Source organism: Lissotriton helveticus, chromosome 2_2 (assembly GCF_964261635.1).
Source record: "Lissotriton helveticus chromosome 2_2, aLisHel1.1, whole genome shotgun sequence".
NCBI lineage: Eukaryota > Metazoa > Chordata > Amphibia > Caudata > Salamandridae > Lissotriton > Lissotriton helveticus.
The window spans coordinates 350618795-350638710 of NC_136060.1; the positions used below are offsets into that span (position 1 = coordinate 350618795).

The 19916-nt window shown below is 41.8% G+C and overlaps 1 protein-coding gene across 1 annotated transcript in view; it reads right to left on the reverse strand.

Moving 5' to 3' along the window:
- The window catches only part of ABLIM2 (actin binding LIM protein family member 2), a 797090-nt gene that overhangs the window by 507369 nt on the left and 269805 nt on the right, over nucleotides 1-19916 (reverse strand). Inside the window, exon 5 of the mRNA XM_078678529.1 lies at nucleotides 6111-6237. Coding sequence (XP_078534655.1) covers nucleotides 6111-6237 — 127 coding nt within the window. The remainder of the gene's footprint in view (nucleotides 1-6110; nucleotides 6238-19916) is intronic.

Here is a 19916-nt window from a genome sequence, read left to right on the forward strand (position 1 = left end):
CAAGAAACTAGTGGACTCCCCTACTCACCTCGCCGGCCACACCCTCGACGCCATCTTCTCAGCCAGCGACCACATCGCATTCAACCACGCCACAGGACTACACTGGACCGACCACAGCTGCGTACACTTCACATGCAAGAGGACCACATCTCACCACCACACGCTTCCGATCCCCCGCAGATGCTGGAGCAAAATCACCATGGACCAGCTCACTACATCACTGGGATAGAACCCACCTGCCGACACCAACATTCCCGACACCAACATTGCAGCGCTCAACCTCGCACATTGGATCACCAACTGCGCCGTCGACCTCGCCCCACCCAAGAACACCCACAGCAAGACCAGAAAACCCTCATGGTTCACGGACACCCTCAAAGCCGCAAAGAAAGCCTGCTGAACTCTCGAAAAGACCTGGCACAAAGAATGGACAACGGAAAACTTGACAGCCCTCAAATCCGCCTCCCGCGAATACCATCAGCAGATCCGGAACACCAAGAGGACATCGCTCAAGGAACGACTAGACAACAACACCCACAACAGCAAAGAGCTCTTCAGCATTGTCAAAGAGTTCTCGAACCCGAACGCCAGCAACAACGACATCACCCCTTTGCAAGAACTCTGCAACTCGCTTGCCACACGTTTTTCTACCGCAAGATTGCAGACATACACGACAGCTTCGGACCCCAACCTCCACCTCCGGACACCTGCCCTACGACCCCCACCATTACCATCAACTCCTGGACCCCCTTCAGCAGAGAAGATACCATCCACGTCATGAACACCATCCACTCCGGCTCCCCCTCTGTCCCGTGTCCCCATCACATCTTCAACAAGGCCGACACCATCATCGCACCCCACCTGCGGAACGTCATAAACAGCTCCTTCACGTCAGCCACCTTCCCTGAGAGCTGGAAGCACGCAGAGATCAACGCCCTCCTGAAAAATCCCTCCGCAGACCCCAGGGACCTCAAGAACTTCCGGCCCATCTCACTTCTCCCCTTCCCGGCTAAAGTCATCAAAAAGACCGTCAACAAACAGCTGACCGCGTTCCTCGAGGACAACAACTCGCTCGACCCTTCCCAGTCCGGATTCCGAGCAAACCACAGCACCGAGACCGCCCTCATCGCAGTCACAGACGACATCAGAACCATGATGGATGACGGAGAAACAGCCGCCCTCATCCTCTTGGACCTCTCAGCAGCCTTTGACACTGTATGCCACCGCACCCTACTACACCGCCTCAACGACACAGGAATCATGGGGAAGGCCCTGGAATGGATCACCTCATTCCTCACCGGCAGAACCCAGAGAGTCCGCCTCCCCCCCTTCCGCTCCTCGGCGACCGAAATCATCTGCGGCGTGCCCCAAGGATCCTCACTCAGTCCAACACTCTTCAATATCTACATGAGCCCCCTCGCCACAATCGCACGCAAGCACAACATCAACATCATCTCCTACGCCGACGACACCCAGCTGATACTCTCCCTCACCAAGGACCCAGCCACCGCCAAAACCAACTTCCAGGAAGGAATGAAAGAGGTAGCAGACTGGATGAAGCGCAGCCGCCTCAAACTTAACGCGGACAAAAAAGAGGTCCTCATCCTCGGACAAGCCCCCACAGCATGGGACAACTCCTGGGCGCCGCACCGACACCCACCGACCACGCACGCAACCTGGGCTTCATCCTGGACTCCTCGCTCACAATGACCAAACAAGTCAACGCCGTCTCATCCTCATGCTTCAACACCCTGCGCATGTTCCGGAAGATCATCCGGTGGATCCCCACCGAAACCAGAAGAACAGTCACCCAGGCCCTCGTCACCAGCCGACTGGACTACGGGAACGCCCTCTACGCTGGAACAACCGCCAAACTCCAGAACCGCCTCCAGGGCATACAAAACGCCTTCGCACGACTCATCCTTAACATTCCCCGTCACAGCCACATCTCTACCCACCTGAAAAATCTCCACTGGCTCCCTGTCAGCAAAAGGATCTCTTTCAGATTGCTCACCCACGCACACAAAGCACTCCACAACAGAGGCCCGGAATACCTCAACAGCCGACTCACGTTCTACACCCCAACCTGCCAGCTCCGCTCCACCAACCTCGCCCTTGCCATCATCCCACGGATCCGCAGAGCCACCACCGGAGGAAGATGATTCTCCTACCTAGCAGCAAAGACCTGGAACGCCCTCCCGACACACCTACGACTGAACCAGGACCACCTCTGTTTCAGGAAGCACCTCAAGACCTAACAGCGCCCCCCCCCCCCCGCTCCCCCAGCGCCTTGAGACCCTAACGGGTGAGTAGCGCGCTCTATAAATTTGTTGATTGATTGATTGACATGATCCCTCTGGACCAACATCTTCTGCATACACAACGTCAACAACTTCTCCGTTGCCGATGAAGTCCAGCTCATCCTCTTCCTCTAGGATAAGACCTCTAACACATGAAACAAGTTCATCGTCTGTATGACCGAAGTTACTAACTGTATGTAAGGCAACTGTATCAAGCTCAACACCAAGAAGACAGAAGTAGTGATCTTCTGCAAGAACACCTTACAATGGGTTTCTAACTGGTGGCCAGCCAAACTCGAACCTACGCCCATACCCAGCACCCACACCAGGAACCTAAGAATAATTATTGTATCAAACTGGACATGACTGCACATGGCAATGCCGTCACTGTATCCTGCTTCCACAAACTGAAGATGCTGAGGAAGGTCTTCAAACAGCTGCCAAGCAACACTAGAAAAATGGTCACTCATGCCCTAGTCACCAGCAAGAAGAACTAAAGTAACATTCTCAATGCCAGGATCGCAAAGCAGCTCACTAGAAGACAACAAATCATCCAGAACTCAACTTCCCACACAGAACTCACATCACTCTATAGCTCCACTAGTTCCCAATACACAAACATGATCATTTCAAATTCCTCACACTCAAGGCACTACACAACTTGGCCCCACCTACCTGAACATTTGCATCTCCTCCACCAACCACCCAGAAGACACCTCTGATACACAGGACTCCTACTCGCGCACATCTTATGCATGTACAAAACCAGATCAGGAGGACAGGAGTTCTCTTACATTGCTCCTAAAGCGTGGAACAGCCTCCCACTCCACATCAGAGCTTCCTCCTCTCTTCTTGATCTCCACAAGAAGCTCAAGACCTGGTTATTCAATTAACCAACTTGCCTTAGGTAGGGATAGGCACACACATCGGCTCAGAGCCAAGATACCCTTGCAGTGAACTGTACAAATACAGGTAGCACTTGTAATCTTGCATCTTGATGGTGGTAACGCCCTGCTCCATGCTCTACCAGACTGCACACTGGCACCTCTTAAGAGAATCCTACATGCTCTATGGGCGAAAGAAATATAGTTGCATACCAATCCTCAAGAAACACCATTGGCTCCCCTTGACAGCCAACACAACCTTCAAAACCAGATGCATCATTTATAAAGCCACCATGACCAATATCCCAGCTAATCTTGAGGACAAGCTCAACATCTGTGGTGGCTCTTGTCACACCCACAGCAAGGCCATTATACGAAGTATAAAAAAATTAAAATGAATTAGAAGGCCCTTTCAGCCAATGCAACCAGGATCTGGAACAACATCTTCGCACCTTAAGGATTGCCCTAGTGCTGTTTTAAATTTAGGAAAGAGTTGAAGGCCCAACTCTTAAAATAACACTTTATCACAATGCTGTGACAATTAGTTAAACAGCAGACACTCCTTTCACTCAATGACTGTATGCCTACTTTTGATACAGTCCAGCAGTCCTTGTCTTTTCAGACAGGTTTGTGCTATACTAATATCACATATAATCCTACGTACAGACATCTCTCCTTACGTAAACGCAAAAATAATTTAACTGCAGCTAGTAAGAAACAACTAACATGACATCTTTAAATAAATAACCAGCTAGTAAGAAACAACTCATATGACATCTTTAAATAAATAACCATCTGTAGATGAATCATAAGGACTTCTGCAATACTTTTTTGCTATAAAGATTACTCTGTTATCAACCTTGTGTGCTTACTGCACACTCTAGAGCTCCTAGTATTCTTAACTACTCACTTTTACTGGATTTTTCTCTCTCTCAAATTATCAGCTTAAGCAGACGGAGGTGTCCCAGGGTAGCTATGAGTTATATAACATATTTAAATGGTTCTTTTTTTACTTTGGAGTTGCTTGCCTCCAAATAGAAACTCATAAATATTACAACTGGATAGTACAATGGAGCTGCGGGGTTGGAGAATGAATGGGAAAAGTGAGCACTAAAGAAAGGGAGCAAGGGAGTGAGTGATAGCAGGATGGAGAGAAGGATGGAGAGATGGGTGGAATCAGAGAAGAATAGATGGAGAAAAGGGTAAGAGCTTGGTGGATGTAGAGAAAGAAGGCTATATAGATGGACAGAAGGCAGTATGGGTGATGGAAAGAAAGAAGGATGGATGATGGATGGAAGTATAGATGATGGAGAGAGAGAAGGAAGGAGGAACGGATGATTTGAGAGAAGGAAAGAGAGATGGATGAGGAGAAAGAAGAATGGGAAAAGGGGTGATTGATAAATGGTTTGATCAATGGAATCAAGGAACAAAGGAACAAAAAACAGAAAAAAGGATTAGTTGAAAGAAGGATGGATGGATGATGGATTGTTTCAGAATTCCCTCCAGGGGAACACGCTCCCATAAGGGGGTGCTAGGCTTGCTCGCCTTATTTGCTTGACTAGTAATATGGCAATATGGTAATGTGGCATATGCTTCAAATTTGGGGGAATTGTTTTCTGGGTACTCTCTTTTAGAGGAATACCTTTGTCAACATACATCAACATTTCGTCATCTTGCATTTGCATCTTTTGTGTGTGCTTTAACGTCAACTTGAATAGCTCCTTCACAAGTCCACCCTTGCATCACACACTTTCTTACTAACGTAGGACCTTCCTCCTTTTCATTGTCAATAAACCACTCTTCTCTGAACCTATTACATCAACAACACCAATCAAACACCCTAACTACATGTTGCTCTCCTCTTTTCCTCAACCTGAAAAGGCGAACTACAAAGATAGTCTGTCCACCTTCTCCCCCGCCGGAATTTGAATCTCTTCGATGTGAAGCTACAATGATAGGGAACTTCATACAGCAAATTTTGGAATATGATGTTTAGCAACATTTTCTTAAAGAATATAAACAGGTGGTTTGTGATTTGTCATTAAGTACATTTCTTACCCCACACAAGACTTTAGAATCTTTCAATTGCCCAGAAACACCTAGCAATTTTTTTTATTAAAAACTATTTGGAATCACTCGACTATTGCAGTTAATATTCGAATGGTGATGGTGTTTCACTCACTTTACAGTAATCAATGCCTGCTCTGCTGCATTTCTATTATCAATATTTGGGCAATCCAATCTACCCTTGTAGGCTTGGGTAACAGAAAAGATCTGGAAAAGATGCATACAAGGGATTTCACTTTAAGAGCAATTTCATTCAGTTTCTAGTGTACTGGTGGATGCCCTAATCGTGACATAAGAAATAAATTATCCTAGAAATATATTCAATAAAGTCAACAAGGAATAAATCTCAACAAAACCGGGTGTATTTCTTGTATTGTGTATTTATAATTAGCAATAAGTAGTTAAGGGTTCACACTTGTCTCTTGTACATTGATGATAGAAGTCACATCAAATAATTTGTCCTAATCAACAATGTACTATAAACAATTTCCTATAATGACTGTATGGAAAATAGCCTATACATAGGACCTAGATTTCCACGAGAAAAGTTCTTTTAACATTAGCTAGACAGAAAATGGGTTAATGCATCTTCATTTCTGGCACCATAATTCTGTCCCTCAACTAGTTTTATATCGCAGTTCCAACACATATTCCTATTCTGATCAATGAGTCACGTACTGAATCAGCACTGAATCTGCTGCAGATTCTACTTGAAAGAAGCCACAAATAAGGAGTGCTTCTAATTGAAGCCGAAGGCTTTTAGTGCAGTGCAATGCTTTTTCATAACATTTCAATGGTAATAAACAGAAGAGCATAATATGAAAACAAAATATGTTTGAGGTTTTACTGTCCAACTCACTTGCTGATGTATTCTGCATTCAGTAGTGTGTCACAGGCCTTGCATTTAAAACAGCTCAAATGCCAGTGTTTGTCCAGGGCCACCAAAGACTGTCCATTCTTGATCTCAAGGGCACAGCCCCCACAATCTGAAAGAGATAGAAAACAATTGGAGAACCTGGAGTAGAAAATGTATTGTATTCCACTGTACTTTAGTATTCGTAGCATGGGAAATTGTCTAAGGGCCTTAGGGACTTAGTATTATAGAGCAGAACATCCCCGCTTGGGTGTAAAATCGTGTTGCAGGAACCACAGGGTTTTCACTGGCGGGGACTCAACAGGCTTCACTAGTAGAAACCCTTGACTTGCCCGGGACCAACTTGAGGGGCATGTCACAAATGGGTAAGCACAGAAAACAAGATCAGGGCCTGTCTCCCTAACCTCTAGGATGCATGTATCGCGCCGACAAATTCTCTATCTTTTTCAAAGCAGAGAATCTCACTGCACTACTCAAGATTATCTATTCTGAGACATGTAATGGGCAGTGATGTAGACCTACAAAGTGTAGAAATACTACAATATTTATTGATCTAGTTTGGTACTTGCAAGATGTGAAACAACTATGAAATGGAAGGCGCCCAGGGCACCTAGGGTGTCAAAATGGAAAGTGAAGTTGGGCGGGTTATGAGAGTGCAGTATTGTATAGTGATATAAGGAAAGGAAGAAGATCAATTCAGAAAGTTTGTGCATGGGATCATTTATTAGATTCCTATAAAGATTTAGAAAAGATTGATGATTCTGGGAAAAGATTGATCATGATTCTGGGAAAGAAAATGGGTAATAATGTAATTTGCAAAATAAATATGTGTCGTATACATACTATAATGGGGACTGGATTTAAGGGAGGGTGGTGGTGTTGGGGGTAAGTTGTTTAATATTGTTATGCATGTCTTATTTAGAAATGCTAATCAAAATGTGTGTGCAAAAAAACATATAATGGGCAGTGGCATACCAACGGTCACCTGGCTCCTAAAGTAAGCAAAGAATGGGTCTTTATCCATTTACTAGTTGAACTGCTATATGTTTAGTATCTTCCTGAGGTCCGGCTGCTCACAGTGCAATGGCGCCTGCTGCACCATTGACAGATACGGCCCTGCAAAGGGGCAAAGCAATTCTTCCCAAATTGCAAGACCTTCACATCACTGAAGGTATTGCAGTAATGGCATTGATTAATAAAGACATTTTATGTTCTGTAAAATTCTTTGCTTTAGTATTAATACCACAGTTTCCAACCTCACAGTCTAAAACTCTAAGAATGAGAGAAAGTTCTATTTGTTTTTCGACATTTGCTGTAATTAACATAATATATTTCTGCGCTTTCTACAATTGTTTAAATTCGATCCATACACATATTCAAATATTATAATCAGTGTGCTCAACCAATATGAACTTTTTTGCAACATCCATCAACATTTATTAACTTTTCACTATTAATGGTCCAAGACTGCTGACCGTTTGAGCTCTGGGAAGTGAGGAGGTGCTGACCGGACCGAGCTCTCACTACATATGTTTAATCTCTAAAACATGGCGACTTATTTGCAAACACAAATTAACACATTTGTTTTTAAATAAGTTCAATTCACTAAATCACATTAAATGGGTATGTGCAACCTGACCTTGCTTATATGCATGGTAAAACATTTGTAAAAGCTATTTAGGCATTTTAAACAAACTGGAGAACACCAGCTGCAGCTAGCTATTACCAACAGGATGTAATATGGTCAACACGTTTGTTCAGTCATAAGGGTCAGGATGAATGATATGAGTCAAGCCGGTATATTGTGTTAGTCAAGAGAGGTGAGCTGTGGCAGGAAACCTGACAGAGCTATGTGATTGTGAATAAGAAATGTGAATGCAGGAGCAAGGGGAGAATGTGTGCTGTGAACACTGTAGTGTCTTGCGAATTCAAAAGGATGGAATCCCTTTGTCTCCAGATAGACTCCGTAGAACTGTAACATAAGTGTTTGAGCGGAATGCATTGATGACTGGTTTAGAATGGTGAGTTCGTAGTTACACACAGATGAATAAAAACGTGTAATACTAAGCTCTGTGTGTGGTGTAGTCATTGGCGGGTACCCAAGCTGTGGAAGATGCTACAACTGGCGACAAGTTAGGGGATAAGTAACCCAAGATCAACAGTGCTCTCCCGAGAGTTTGTTGTGGTTCAAGCAAACCGCTTGTGCGTGCCATGTGTTTCGCTTTCGAAGTAAGGAGCCAGCGATTAACGCATGTAGAGTCAAAGCACAACTCCAGCCGCTGTAAAGAAGTTGAAAACAACAAAAGCATTGCAAAGAAATCTACATATTGGTGACCGAGAACCTGCTGGTCAGACCGCATATAAAGGTACCACACTGCTACACAAGATACAGCCATAGGTAACCTGGAGCGTTAACATTGAAGGCTGATACAACCAGGTTTTCAAAGAGCAGCAAGATAACACTGCAATCTAAACCGCTGCAAGGTAGAGATCAACCAGGTGTCACACAGTGCACAGAGATGCCAAAGAATAAAACAGTTATCTACTCACTAGACCCAGAGTAAAGTAAGCCTAAATGACCTCAGCAACAGGCACTGCAACCCTGATGAAGCACAGGGATTGTGTTTGACAAGTGCGAAACAATCACCACAGTTTCCAATATCTTTGAAATAGTGCAACACTGCTTTTCGAATGGAGATAAAAACCAGGGCAGAATTTCCAAAAGTAATCAAGAATGATCCAGAGGCCAGCACATCTCAAGGCGTTAGAGATCGCTCGCCTGGACAGGTTCAAGATGAACAGCCACGGGAGTCAGAGAGTGCACATCCCTTAATGTCAACCACTACCAGAAATGGCTACAATGCTGCCCGTTTCCTGAAACCACCACCACCGTTCCATACTGCCAAGAAGGTGACTATTGGCAATAGATGGACAGGTTGGCTAGAGACATTTGATGATTTTGTTGATGCACTTGAAGAGACTGTTAACAAAAAGTTTGTCAAGTATCCCACAAATCTTGTTGGTGATGGTATAAAAGAAGTCATAAAGAAAATGCAGTGATCTGATGAAGAAGTCACATATTGTCAGATTAAAGAAGTATTGAAAGTTTAATCCAATGAGCAATGTTGATTACAAATGATACATCTTCAACCCAGAATGTCAGAAAGTTGGGGAAACCATAGATGAATTTGTGCAGAGTCTTGACACACTCATCAGACATTGTAAATTCAATTATTTAATGATGAAGAAGCTATGCGTCTGAGAGTTATTGAAGGATGCTTGTCAGATTCATTCAGAAGACGAATGCTGAGAGAAGCTCTAAGGGGCCTATTTGCAAGCCCCTTCCGCCGCCATGCGTCACTTTTAAAATGGAAAAAAGTGACGTACCGGGGCCGCAAGGGGCTTGTAAATAAGCCCCTTAGTTTGGAATGAGTGTAAATGGCTGCGAGAGCGGATGAGTGTGCTGATAGACAAGCTACTGACATGGAGGCCGGAGATACCCAGAATAAATTCTGTAATGAGTGTGAAAAGTAAGCCAAAACAAATGACTGAAGGACACAAAGTGATGTATGGATGTAAAAAGAAGTTGTGTTTTAGATGTGGATTTTTGTTTTCACAGGAATTTAATTGTCCTCTCTTGGACAGATACATAAAGGGTTTGGGAAGCAGAACCATTTTTTGATGGTTTGCAAAGTGAAGGAAAAAGTAAGTGTGCCAAGGCGCAAATACAAAATAGCCACCAGAACGTTCCAGAAGCAACGTTCGACGCACACCTACAAAGCCAAGTGGCGACATCAGTTAACATAAATTGATACTGAACGGAGTAGATCATCATTTAAATCAGCGTCAAACAGTTCTTCTATATCAGTATCAAGTGAAATTGAAGAAATTTATTGTGACATGTCGATGTTTACCTACGAAGAGCGCATGCATGTTGGTTTGGCACTTGTAGAAAAGTTTCAGTCCAAAAAGATCAACATGCCAAAGAACCAAAGTCATTCAAGCATAGTCCGAAGATTACACTGAAAATAAATGGCTGTTCGAGACCTTCATTATCAACAGTGGTGTATCGATAAACATCATGTCTGAGAAGAAATACAATATATTATCTCTATTGCCGCAATTTACGCCATCGAAAAACAACGTGTGTATATGGGCTGCATCAATGTCCTTAAAAAGTCAAGGTGCATTTGTAGCTACAATGAAACATAAGAAAATGAAGGTGCAATCACTACTCCATGTGCTTCAAGGCATGACTGACATCAAGTGCCTTTCTACTCAGTTGATATGGGACTGGTTTCTGTGGATTACAACATGAATGCTCACCATGAAATAGACAGTTGCCTTTGTTATTTATTGGTTTGGGAAAGCTTAAGGCTATGAAAGCAAAGTTGCATATTAATAACGATGTCCATCCTGTTTCTCAGAGACATAGTCAAATTGCTTTTCATCTGCAAGAAGCACTTTAAACATTACTTAAGCATGATATTATCGAGCGTTCTACTGGTCCAATCCCCAATGTTTCTACCATAGCTGTGGTGCCTAAGAAAAGACAGTGAAGGATCTGTACGCATATGCGTTGACATGTGGCAGGGAAACAAGGAAATTGATCGAGAAGAACATCCAGGTCCACACATTGCTGACATGATAATGCGACTAAAATGGTGCCAAGGTCTTTTCTTGCCTTGAATTAAATAAAGGTTATCATCAGTTGAAACTCAAAGAAGAATGCAGATCCATTACAACCTTTTCTACACATGTTGGTCTGTTTCGATACAAAATCCGCTGCAGAATTGTGTCAAGACCTCATTTGACGTATCACACAGGCTGACATGAAGACATTCAATTACAGCAATGAAATATTAGTTTTCGGAGCTGCACAAAAATAACACAATAGAGCTATGACACAAGGATGTTGTTTACTTGCAGAAGCAGGTTTGACTTTGAATGCAGACAAGTGAGAGTGTCATAAGACAAAGCTAAAATTCTTTGACCAGATCTTTTTTGATTTGGGTATGACACCAGATCCTGCGTAAGTACAAGCGCTGTCAGATGCTGATCCCCCACAAGATGTTTCTAAAGTGCGTTCATTTCTTGGCATGGCCAGTTACTGTTCCAGATACATACAAGAATTTGCCACTGTAAGTGCTTCGTTGAGAGACTTGATGAAAAGAATGTTTCATTTTATTGGTCACATGTATGTGCGAAACACTTTAGGAAAATGAAACAAGCCATTGAGAATGCTACTGATATGGCATACTTCAATCCGAAGCTTCATACTGAGGTTGTTATTGACGCCAGCCCAGTCGGATGAGGCATATTGTGGCATATGCAAGTAAGTAGAAGTTTGTCCCAAACAGAACGTACTTACTCACAACAAGAAAAAGAAAGTTTAGCCATGGTATGGGCTTGTGAACACTTCCACGTCTTTCTATATGGAAAGCCTTTTATGCTGGTAACTGATCATCAAGCCTTACTGACTTAATTTGGCAATCCAATGGCCAATATGCCTCCTTTCATTGAACAAAGGGGACTAGAGTTTAAAGCATATAATTATATCACTGTGTAACGTTAAGGGAAGAATTTGAACCCTGCTGACTACTTTTCCAGAGTGCCTATAAAAGGTCACAGTACTCCATCCAAGACGGCTGAGGCCTATATTAACTTCATTGTAAAATCAAACAAACCAGCTGCCAATTTATTAGCAAAGATTATCACTGCCATGAGCCATGATTGTGACAAAGTTGATGGATATTATTTATACATCAGTCATTGAACACACTCGACTGCTCACCAGTGATGGTGAATATCAGACAAAAAATGTAAAGGATGAACTGTCCATACCTCAGGAACGAGTTATACTATGAGGGTCGGGAATTCTGATTCTGGATAGTCTGTGATAGAAAATAATTGACGTGGCAAATGAAGGACATTGTAGAATCGTTGCCACAAAACGGACTCTCCAAGTCCAAGTCTGGTTTCCTTATTTATTTATTTATTTATTTATGCGATTTGTATAGCGCGGAAATACCCTGGGGTGTCTCGGCGCTGAAGGTAACTCAAGAGTCGCTTAGGTGGAAGGCTACTGATTATAAAGCCAAGTCTTTACTTGTTTCCGGAATGTCAGTAAGGAGGGGCTGTTTTTAATTTCGAGGGGGAGGGTGTTCCACAATCTGGAAACAGCCACTTTGAATCGTCTGTCTCCCCAGGACACTTTTTTGGTACGGGGGATTGTGAGTAGATGGGCCGAGAATGAGCGTAGAGGTCTTTTAGGAGTGTAAGTGCGCAATGCTTTCTTTAGGAACTCCGGCCCTTTATTGTTGATAGCTTTGTATGCAATGCACAGAGCCTTGAATTTAGTACGGCTTCTGACCGGCAGCCAGTGCAATTGAAGAATGATGGGGGATATTGACGTGAACTTTGGGGTGCGGGTCAGAATTCTTGCTGCTGCGTTCCTGATTAGCTGCATTTTGTTAAGGACTTTCTCCTGGGCATTAAGTAGGAGTACGTTGCAATAGTCCACCTTGGACAGCACCAAGGTACACATGAGGGTCTTGCCGGCACTAGGCGGTAGAAAAGGCAGGAGTTTTCTAACCATTCTAAGGGTGTAAAATGAGGAGGAAACGACAGCATTCGCATGGTTGATGAACGACAGCTTGTCATCTAGCATTACCCCCAAGTTCCTAACCTTCGTGACAGGTGGTGGAGGGGGACCCAGGTCGGTATGCCACCAGGTTGGTGACCATGAGGGGGTGAGACTGCCAAAGATCATGACCTCCGTTTTGTCGGAATTAAGTTTTAGGGAGTTATCTGCCATCCAGGAGCTGATAGCTAGCATTCCCTCTTGGAAGGTGGCAGCAATTGCTCCTCCATCGTTGTGTACAGCCAGTACCAGTTGGGTGTCGTCGGCGTACGAGGTTAGTCTTATCCCATGTGCCTTGATGACCCTGGCCAAGTCCGACACATAGATGTTAAATAAGGTCGGACTTAGCGAGGATCCTTGGGGTAGGGTGAAAACGGGGGAGTAGTAGTCTCCGAGATTGACTGACTGGGTGCGGTCAGATAGGAAGGAGGTCAGGAGGGTTTTGGCTTTGTGATGGATGCCGATGAAGGATACACGGTCGATCAAGATGGTGTGATCGACCGTGTCAAAGGCCGCCGACAAGTCCAATAGTATCAGGACTGCTGCGCCGCCTTGGTCGAGGATCATCCTAATTTCCTCTGATGCCTTAATGAGGCCGTTTCTGTCCCGTGGCCCTTCCTAAATCCAAATTGGGTGTCATCCAAGAGGTTGTTCTGGTCAATATATTGGGACAATTGAATGTTCATGATTTTTTCAAATATTTTTGATGGGAAGGGAGGGGATGCAATGGGTCTATAGCTTTTTAGTTCTGCGAGATGGAGATTGTTTTTTTTAGTAAAGGTTTGATGATGGCCTTTTTCCAAACAGATGGGTAGGAACCTGAGAGGAACATGGAGTTGCAGATGTTAGTAAGAGCAGGTCCTATTAAGTCTGAGATTGGTTTAAGGATGGAAGGAGGGCAAGGATCGAGGGGGGATCCTGATTTAATGGATGCAATTAGTTCTGCTATCTGCATAGGCAAAGTTTGACAGAATTCGCAAAATGTGGTGGAGAGGGAGTTGGTGATTATGTTGTGATTTGGGCGGTCAGTAGTGACATTGGTTGAGAAATTAGAATAAATATCGTTGACCTTTCCTTTATCTTGATGACAGGGTTGAAAGGGAATTACAGGGCTGTCATCTTTGGAACTGCCTTTCTACAAGAACTATTCACCACATCTTGAACATGTCAGAACTCCAAAAGCATGCATGGGTGAAAATAGCCAAGGACTTTTTGGTCAACTCGACAATGGACATCACCTGCTGGTGATTATGGATGAATACTCATGATTTCCATTAATTGCAGAGCTTTCATGTACTACTCAAGAGAGAGTCATTGAAAAACTAGATGGCAACTTTGCGACATGGGGTGCTCCAGCCATAGTGCAGTCTTACAATGGCCTGCCTTTCTACAATCGAGAGTTCAAAGATTTCTTGGAGCACTTGAATATAAAGCATCAGTAGAGCCCCCTTTGTGGCCACAGGCCAATGGACTTGTTGAGCGTTTTCTGAGTATGCTAAAGAAAGCACTGCAGCATACTATTCTTGAGTAGCTCGATTTGAAAACTGTGTTGAATTGTACCTTGATAGCTTACCGGTCAACATCCGACTCAATTGCAGGTGAAAGTCCTGCTACATTGTTGTTCAGGAGAGCAATGAACACCAAGTTACCTCAATGGACTTATCAGAGAAAGAAAGATGAGACAGCGACTCATGAGAAGAACTTGGCTAATAAACAAAAGATGAAAGGGTATGCTGACAATAGATGACATGTGAAAGACATTGTTTTTGAGAAAGGAGTTCCCGAGCTCGCACAACAAATGTGCAGAAGAACATCTGATGCTCCATTTGATGCAGAACCTTTTCAAGTGGTGTATACTAAAGGACACATGTTGACTGCCCAGGGCCCTGTGGAGTCTATTACCAGAGACTCTTCTCATTTCAGGCACTTAACTAATCATTCATCAGATCTAACTGTTGAAGGAGAGACTGGGTCTGAAACGTCAGTGAAAGCTATTGCTTTTACACTGTTGACACAGATTCTGGACAGTGGTGGTGACAGTTCCCACTTTCTCAAAACAATATCAGCTCAAACAATTAATTAGTCAAAAAGATTGATTGGAGAGATTACATTGTACATGTTTAGATGTGTCTCTTTTGTAAAAAAAATATTTCTTTATTTAACAGAGGGAGAGATGTAATGTCAAATTAGAAATGATGGAATGTTAAGAATGTTGAGGTCGTTGTTACATGCAGACAAATAAAGACATATAATATTAAGCTCCGTATGTGACATAGTCACTGGCAGGTACCCAGGCTGGGTAGGCTGCTACAAACACTTTTGAAACTAAGGTGGTTCAAGCTGACACTGTGGTGAACACTAGTCTTAAAGAGGGAAAAGGTACCCATTGCACTACAGTAAACAGGTAGACCTGTGTGTAGAGGAGTAAAGCAAGAGAAAAGTCAACAGGTAATAGGAAGGAAGCAGGGCTATTTGGCCAGGGAGCCCAGAAGTAAACTCCCTAGGTAGGTGGGGAAATGTAGTTTTCCCCACCCCCACACAGTCCAAACGGAGCTTCTCTGTTACACCTCTAGCTCCCTGCAGATGAGGAGGAGGGAGATTATTGAGGAAATAAAATTGAAACACTGTCTGAAAAAAATAGACAATTTAGACTGTGTATCAAGGAGAAAAGTGTAAGTGTAATAGTAGGTAGAGAATATGTGTTGAGCATGGAATAGGAATTTTGATTCTATTTTGTCATTTTTCCCTTGGACCAATTTTGCACCGATCAGGAGTTTCCCATAACTATAAGAATGTAAAAAGAGACAATAAAAGTATGTAAGAACGTCTTATAGTGTCTTTGTTATACGCAATAGAATGCACATTTGCAAAATATAGAAGAAAAGATACATGAAATAAGTAAGCAAACATGAAAAATTATTGTAAATCAGTACTATCAATTTTAGCTTCATAATAATACTTATGGCGAATTTATTAATTAAATATACTTGAGGAATGATTGATATATTATGATGGGACCTGAATATTCAGAGTTTGACCACATTGCTGAACTAAGGAGCCTAAAGTACTGGACCAGACAATGGTCTAACCCTGATTTGGTGTCATACAGAATGGCCTTGAAGGAGCTGATTGCTCTTGACAAGAACTTGTCTCAAGGCGGTAAAAGAGCTCAGGCTTATTTTACATCTGTCTGATATGTCAGAAACCTGAGTAGAAATGTGAGCACTCAGATTAAGAGCTTATACTGGGATCATATCCTTTCGGAAGCCTGATGCGAACCACATCTGGAGGTTTGATAGATACGTTTCTAGCACACAAGTATACACTAAAATATGAAACATTTTTTAACAGGATCATCCCCTATCCAGCTAAAATTGTATACTTCTGCTTCAAAATCGGTTCCCTTCCTCTAAACACACTGACTGCAAAATGAAAGGAGAATAAAGGAGATTTAGCAGAATGTCTCTTCTGCCCGTCAGTTATGCGAAATTGAGGCTCACTTTGTATTTTTCTACCCTAAGTACATTTTACCCCTTACTAAAAGGATAATTTCAATCTGCCCTCATTTGGGTTTCATGCACTGTGTGGAGGCGCTGTGTATTCTTAGATATTACTCGTATGAACCAATAGTCTTTGTGCTTTCTAGATTTTTAAACTGGGTATGGTATATAAGCTTCAGAAGTTATTATTAGTATGTTTATATTCTGTCTAAACCTACTTTCAGGGAGCGAGGTGATAACAATGAGATGTTCTAGACCTTAGCGGGATTAATATTTCATCACCTAGACATTTGTAGGCGCGACACTGGTGCTTTATTTATCTGTGTTCTTTAGTTATTCTACATTGCTGAACAAAGCACATGCCACTTTATTATATTCTTATATCTTTCTAAACTTGGGATTATTGTAGTGGTATGAATTTTCAAAGGTCTATCTTGTCTAAGGAATTCCTTTGACTAATATGACTTCTCTTCAGTCACTTGTCATTTTCATATTGCTGTTTTATCATGAGTGAGACGTCTAGGTATTTTTCCCTGCAGGATAGAGCATTAGGAAGTTTCATATGCACTTCATGTTTTTGTAAATAATCGACTTTTAACGTGGCTCTAAAAACCTAAATGTCTATTTTGAGTAAAAAAATGGTTTGTTTTTTTCACTTGTATTTGTAAGACTGACGCTGTACCCAAGTGAGTGCCTCTAACATTTTTTATTATTTTATGAACATAGCATGAGCCTCTTTAGTAGTATTTTATGTTTATGTAAATAATGCAGCATTAGTGTGGCACTGAAATCCCAAATATCTATGGTGCTTGAGGAAATCTCTAGAATTTTTTTGTCAGGATAGGTCTAGCAAAACGATTATTTACTGTAAGCTGCTCATCTTGTATATAATTATAACAGTGTTGTGATTTTACAAGGGTATTATTGTAATCATGTATCAAATGTGATTTTAAAAGTACTTATATGATTATATTTATGTAACCGATATAGGTTTCCTACAACTGGGACTGATACATTCAGGTAGAACCATCATTACAGTTTATCCCAGGTTGCAAAGATGAATCCCCTCAAAATACCCACATATCATTCTTATATTTCATTCCATTGTGATAATTTAAAGCATAGCGATGTAATGAGCGTACTCTATTCCCTTTTAGCTTTAAATACAGTTTCCTCCAAACTTTAGTTAAGAGAATTTGCTCAATTCACATAAATCTAATCTAGGGTTCTTTACAGTAATTTGTGTCATGGCAGAGAAGTGCTTCTGGAAAGCGGGAACCACAGTTTGCAATAGTTCTATGGTGTTCCTTGGTGCACTCTTTAAATTGCGAATGATGATGGCACATTACATTTTTGACTTTCACATTGTCATATATACACGTAGTAAGCTATTCTGCAATTGATGAAATAGTGTAAAATGTAACCTTTGAAGATAAGCAAGCAATTTATTTTGTTTTTCCTGAGCTGCATTCTCAAATTTGTCAACTGGCAAAACGATTTCTAGGTTTGGGAAGTCATGCTTGTCCTTTAGGAGTAGAATATGATTGAGTGCTTGAAATTAGAACTTTTCCTGAAGCTTTATTAAGATAGACACTTAACACATCCTTAAGTTCAGGATCCAGTAAACAAATGAAAGGGTGAAGATGCCTTCAAGGGAATTCGTTTAAAAAGATATTTATGATTTTCAATATGATTTGTTTAAGAATTAATTAATAATCCTCATCAGAATACAATTCAACAGAATTCAATTTAAATCAAACAAACAACATGTATAACAAACATAACCACAAGCCAGGTGTATAGAAAAAGAAATTTATCAAAAAATTATTTAAAACAATTCATCTGATATACAGAAAATAATATAGGACTGCAGGTTGACACTTAGTATATGTACAAACAACTCAACAGAACCTATGAACGCCTATCCCAAAAGTATAATGAAAAAACAAACAGGATGAAGCGGAGGTCGACGTTTCGGTCCCCTACAGAATACTTGATGAGACCATCTTCAGGACTGATGATACTTTAAATCTGTATAATATACAATGTAATATCGAGTGTTAAATCTTGTTGTAAATCGAATTTCAACAACAGAGGCACATCACATCGTTTAGTGGTGGACAAGGGTACTCGAAAGAAATTGTTTTGGGATATCGACCAATCTTTAGTATTGGTGAGCTACGGGAAAGCAGAATACCACTTTCACTCAGTATGCCAGAGAGGCAGTTTCGCTCAGTACGTCAGTCAGGCAGTGATTCAGCCGAATGGATCAAACAAAATAAATCTGACGTTGTCTAGCTTCAACTTCAAAAAGCTCACGTCGATACGATAACTTAATACCGGAGGTCCCCAAGGCGCGAGTCCTGTTACCATCAGATAGGCGGAACCAACTGAAGTCTGCGGCGCTCGGTACGCTCGGTACGTCAGTCAGGCAGTGGTTCAGCCGAATAAATCAAACAAAATGAATCTGACGTTGCCTGGCTTCAACTTCAGAAAGCTCTCGTCGATACGATAGCTTACTACCGGAGGTCCACAAGGCGCGAGTCCTGTTATCATCAGATAGGCGGACTCATCAAGTATTCTGTAGGAGACCGAAACGTCGACCTCCGCTTCATCCTGTTTGTTTTTTCATTATACTTTTGGGATAGGCGTTCATAGGTTCTGTTGAGTTGTTTGTACATATACTAAGTGTCAACCTGCAGTCCTATATTATTTTCTGTATATCAGATGAATTGTTTTAAATAATTTTTTGATAAATTTATTTTTCTATACACCTGGCTTGTGGTTATGTTTGTTATACATGTTGTTTGTTTGATTTAAATTGAATTCTGTTGAATTGTATTCTGATGAGGATTATTAATTAATTCTTAAACAAATCATATTGAAAATCATAAATATCTTTTTAAACGAATTCCCTTGAAGGCATCTTCACCCTTTCATTTAATCACCCAAGCCCTCAAGGGTAATCTGGGTCGCTCACTTCTTGTACCAGTAAACAAATGGCAATCTAATTTAAAGATCTCATAAGTAATTTGGTACGGTCAGTTATATTCTTCAATGAAATGTGCTATTTTACTAAATTTGTGTCCGTGGTCAAAGCGAGTGGTGTTGGTATGGGAAAAGAAGATGCCATTTTTTTGCAGTAGCTAGAATGTGTTTCGTGTCAACCCTTTCTTTACATTGCTTTGTTAGTGATATGATTCCTCCAGCATAGTCTTTATCACTACTGCAAGGTGTTTGTGTCTATGAATCTCAATCTCTAGGGACAAGAACTAGGGTTTGGAAAGTAGCATTGCAGTCAGTCAGTTTGTAGTATGACCTACTATGCATTGTTTTCTCATGAAAAACCAACAGCAAGAAATCAATATATTTCAATCAATTTAATGATTGATCTGAGGAACCAGAATTCGATCTGGGCCTAGTAAAACATGTAGTTATTGCTAGTAATTAGCGTGGTGTAGCTATTAAGCAGATATAGAGTTTCGAACACTAATAAGCCTGCACACATAACCGCTTAGGGACTCATGTACACTTTATTGCACGTTATTTTAAGTTATACGCAAACACAGCTTGACCCGACAAGCGCCATTTTGTGGCCTAGTCCGCTTCCAGCACTAGCGAAACCTTTCCATTTCCATAGCCGAGATC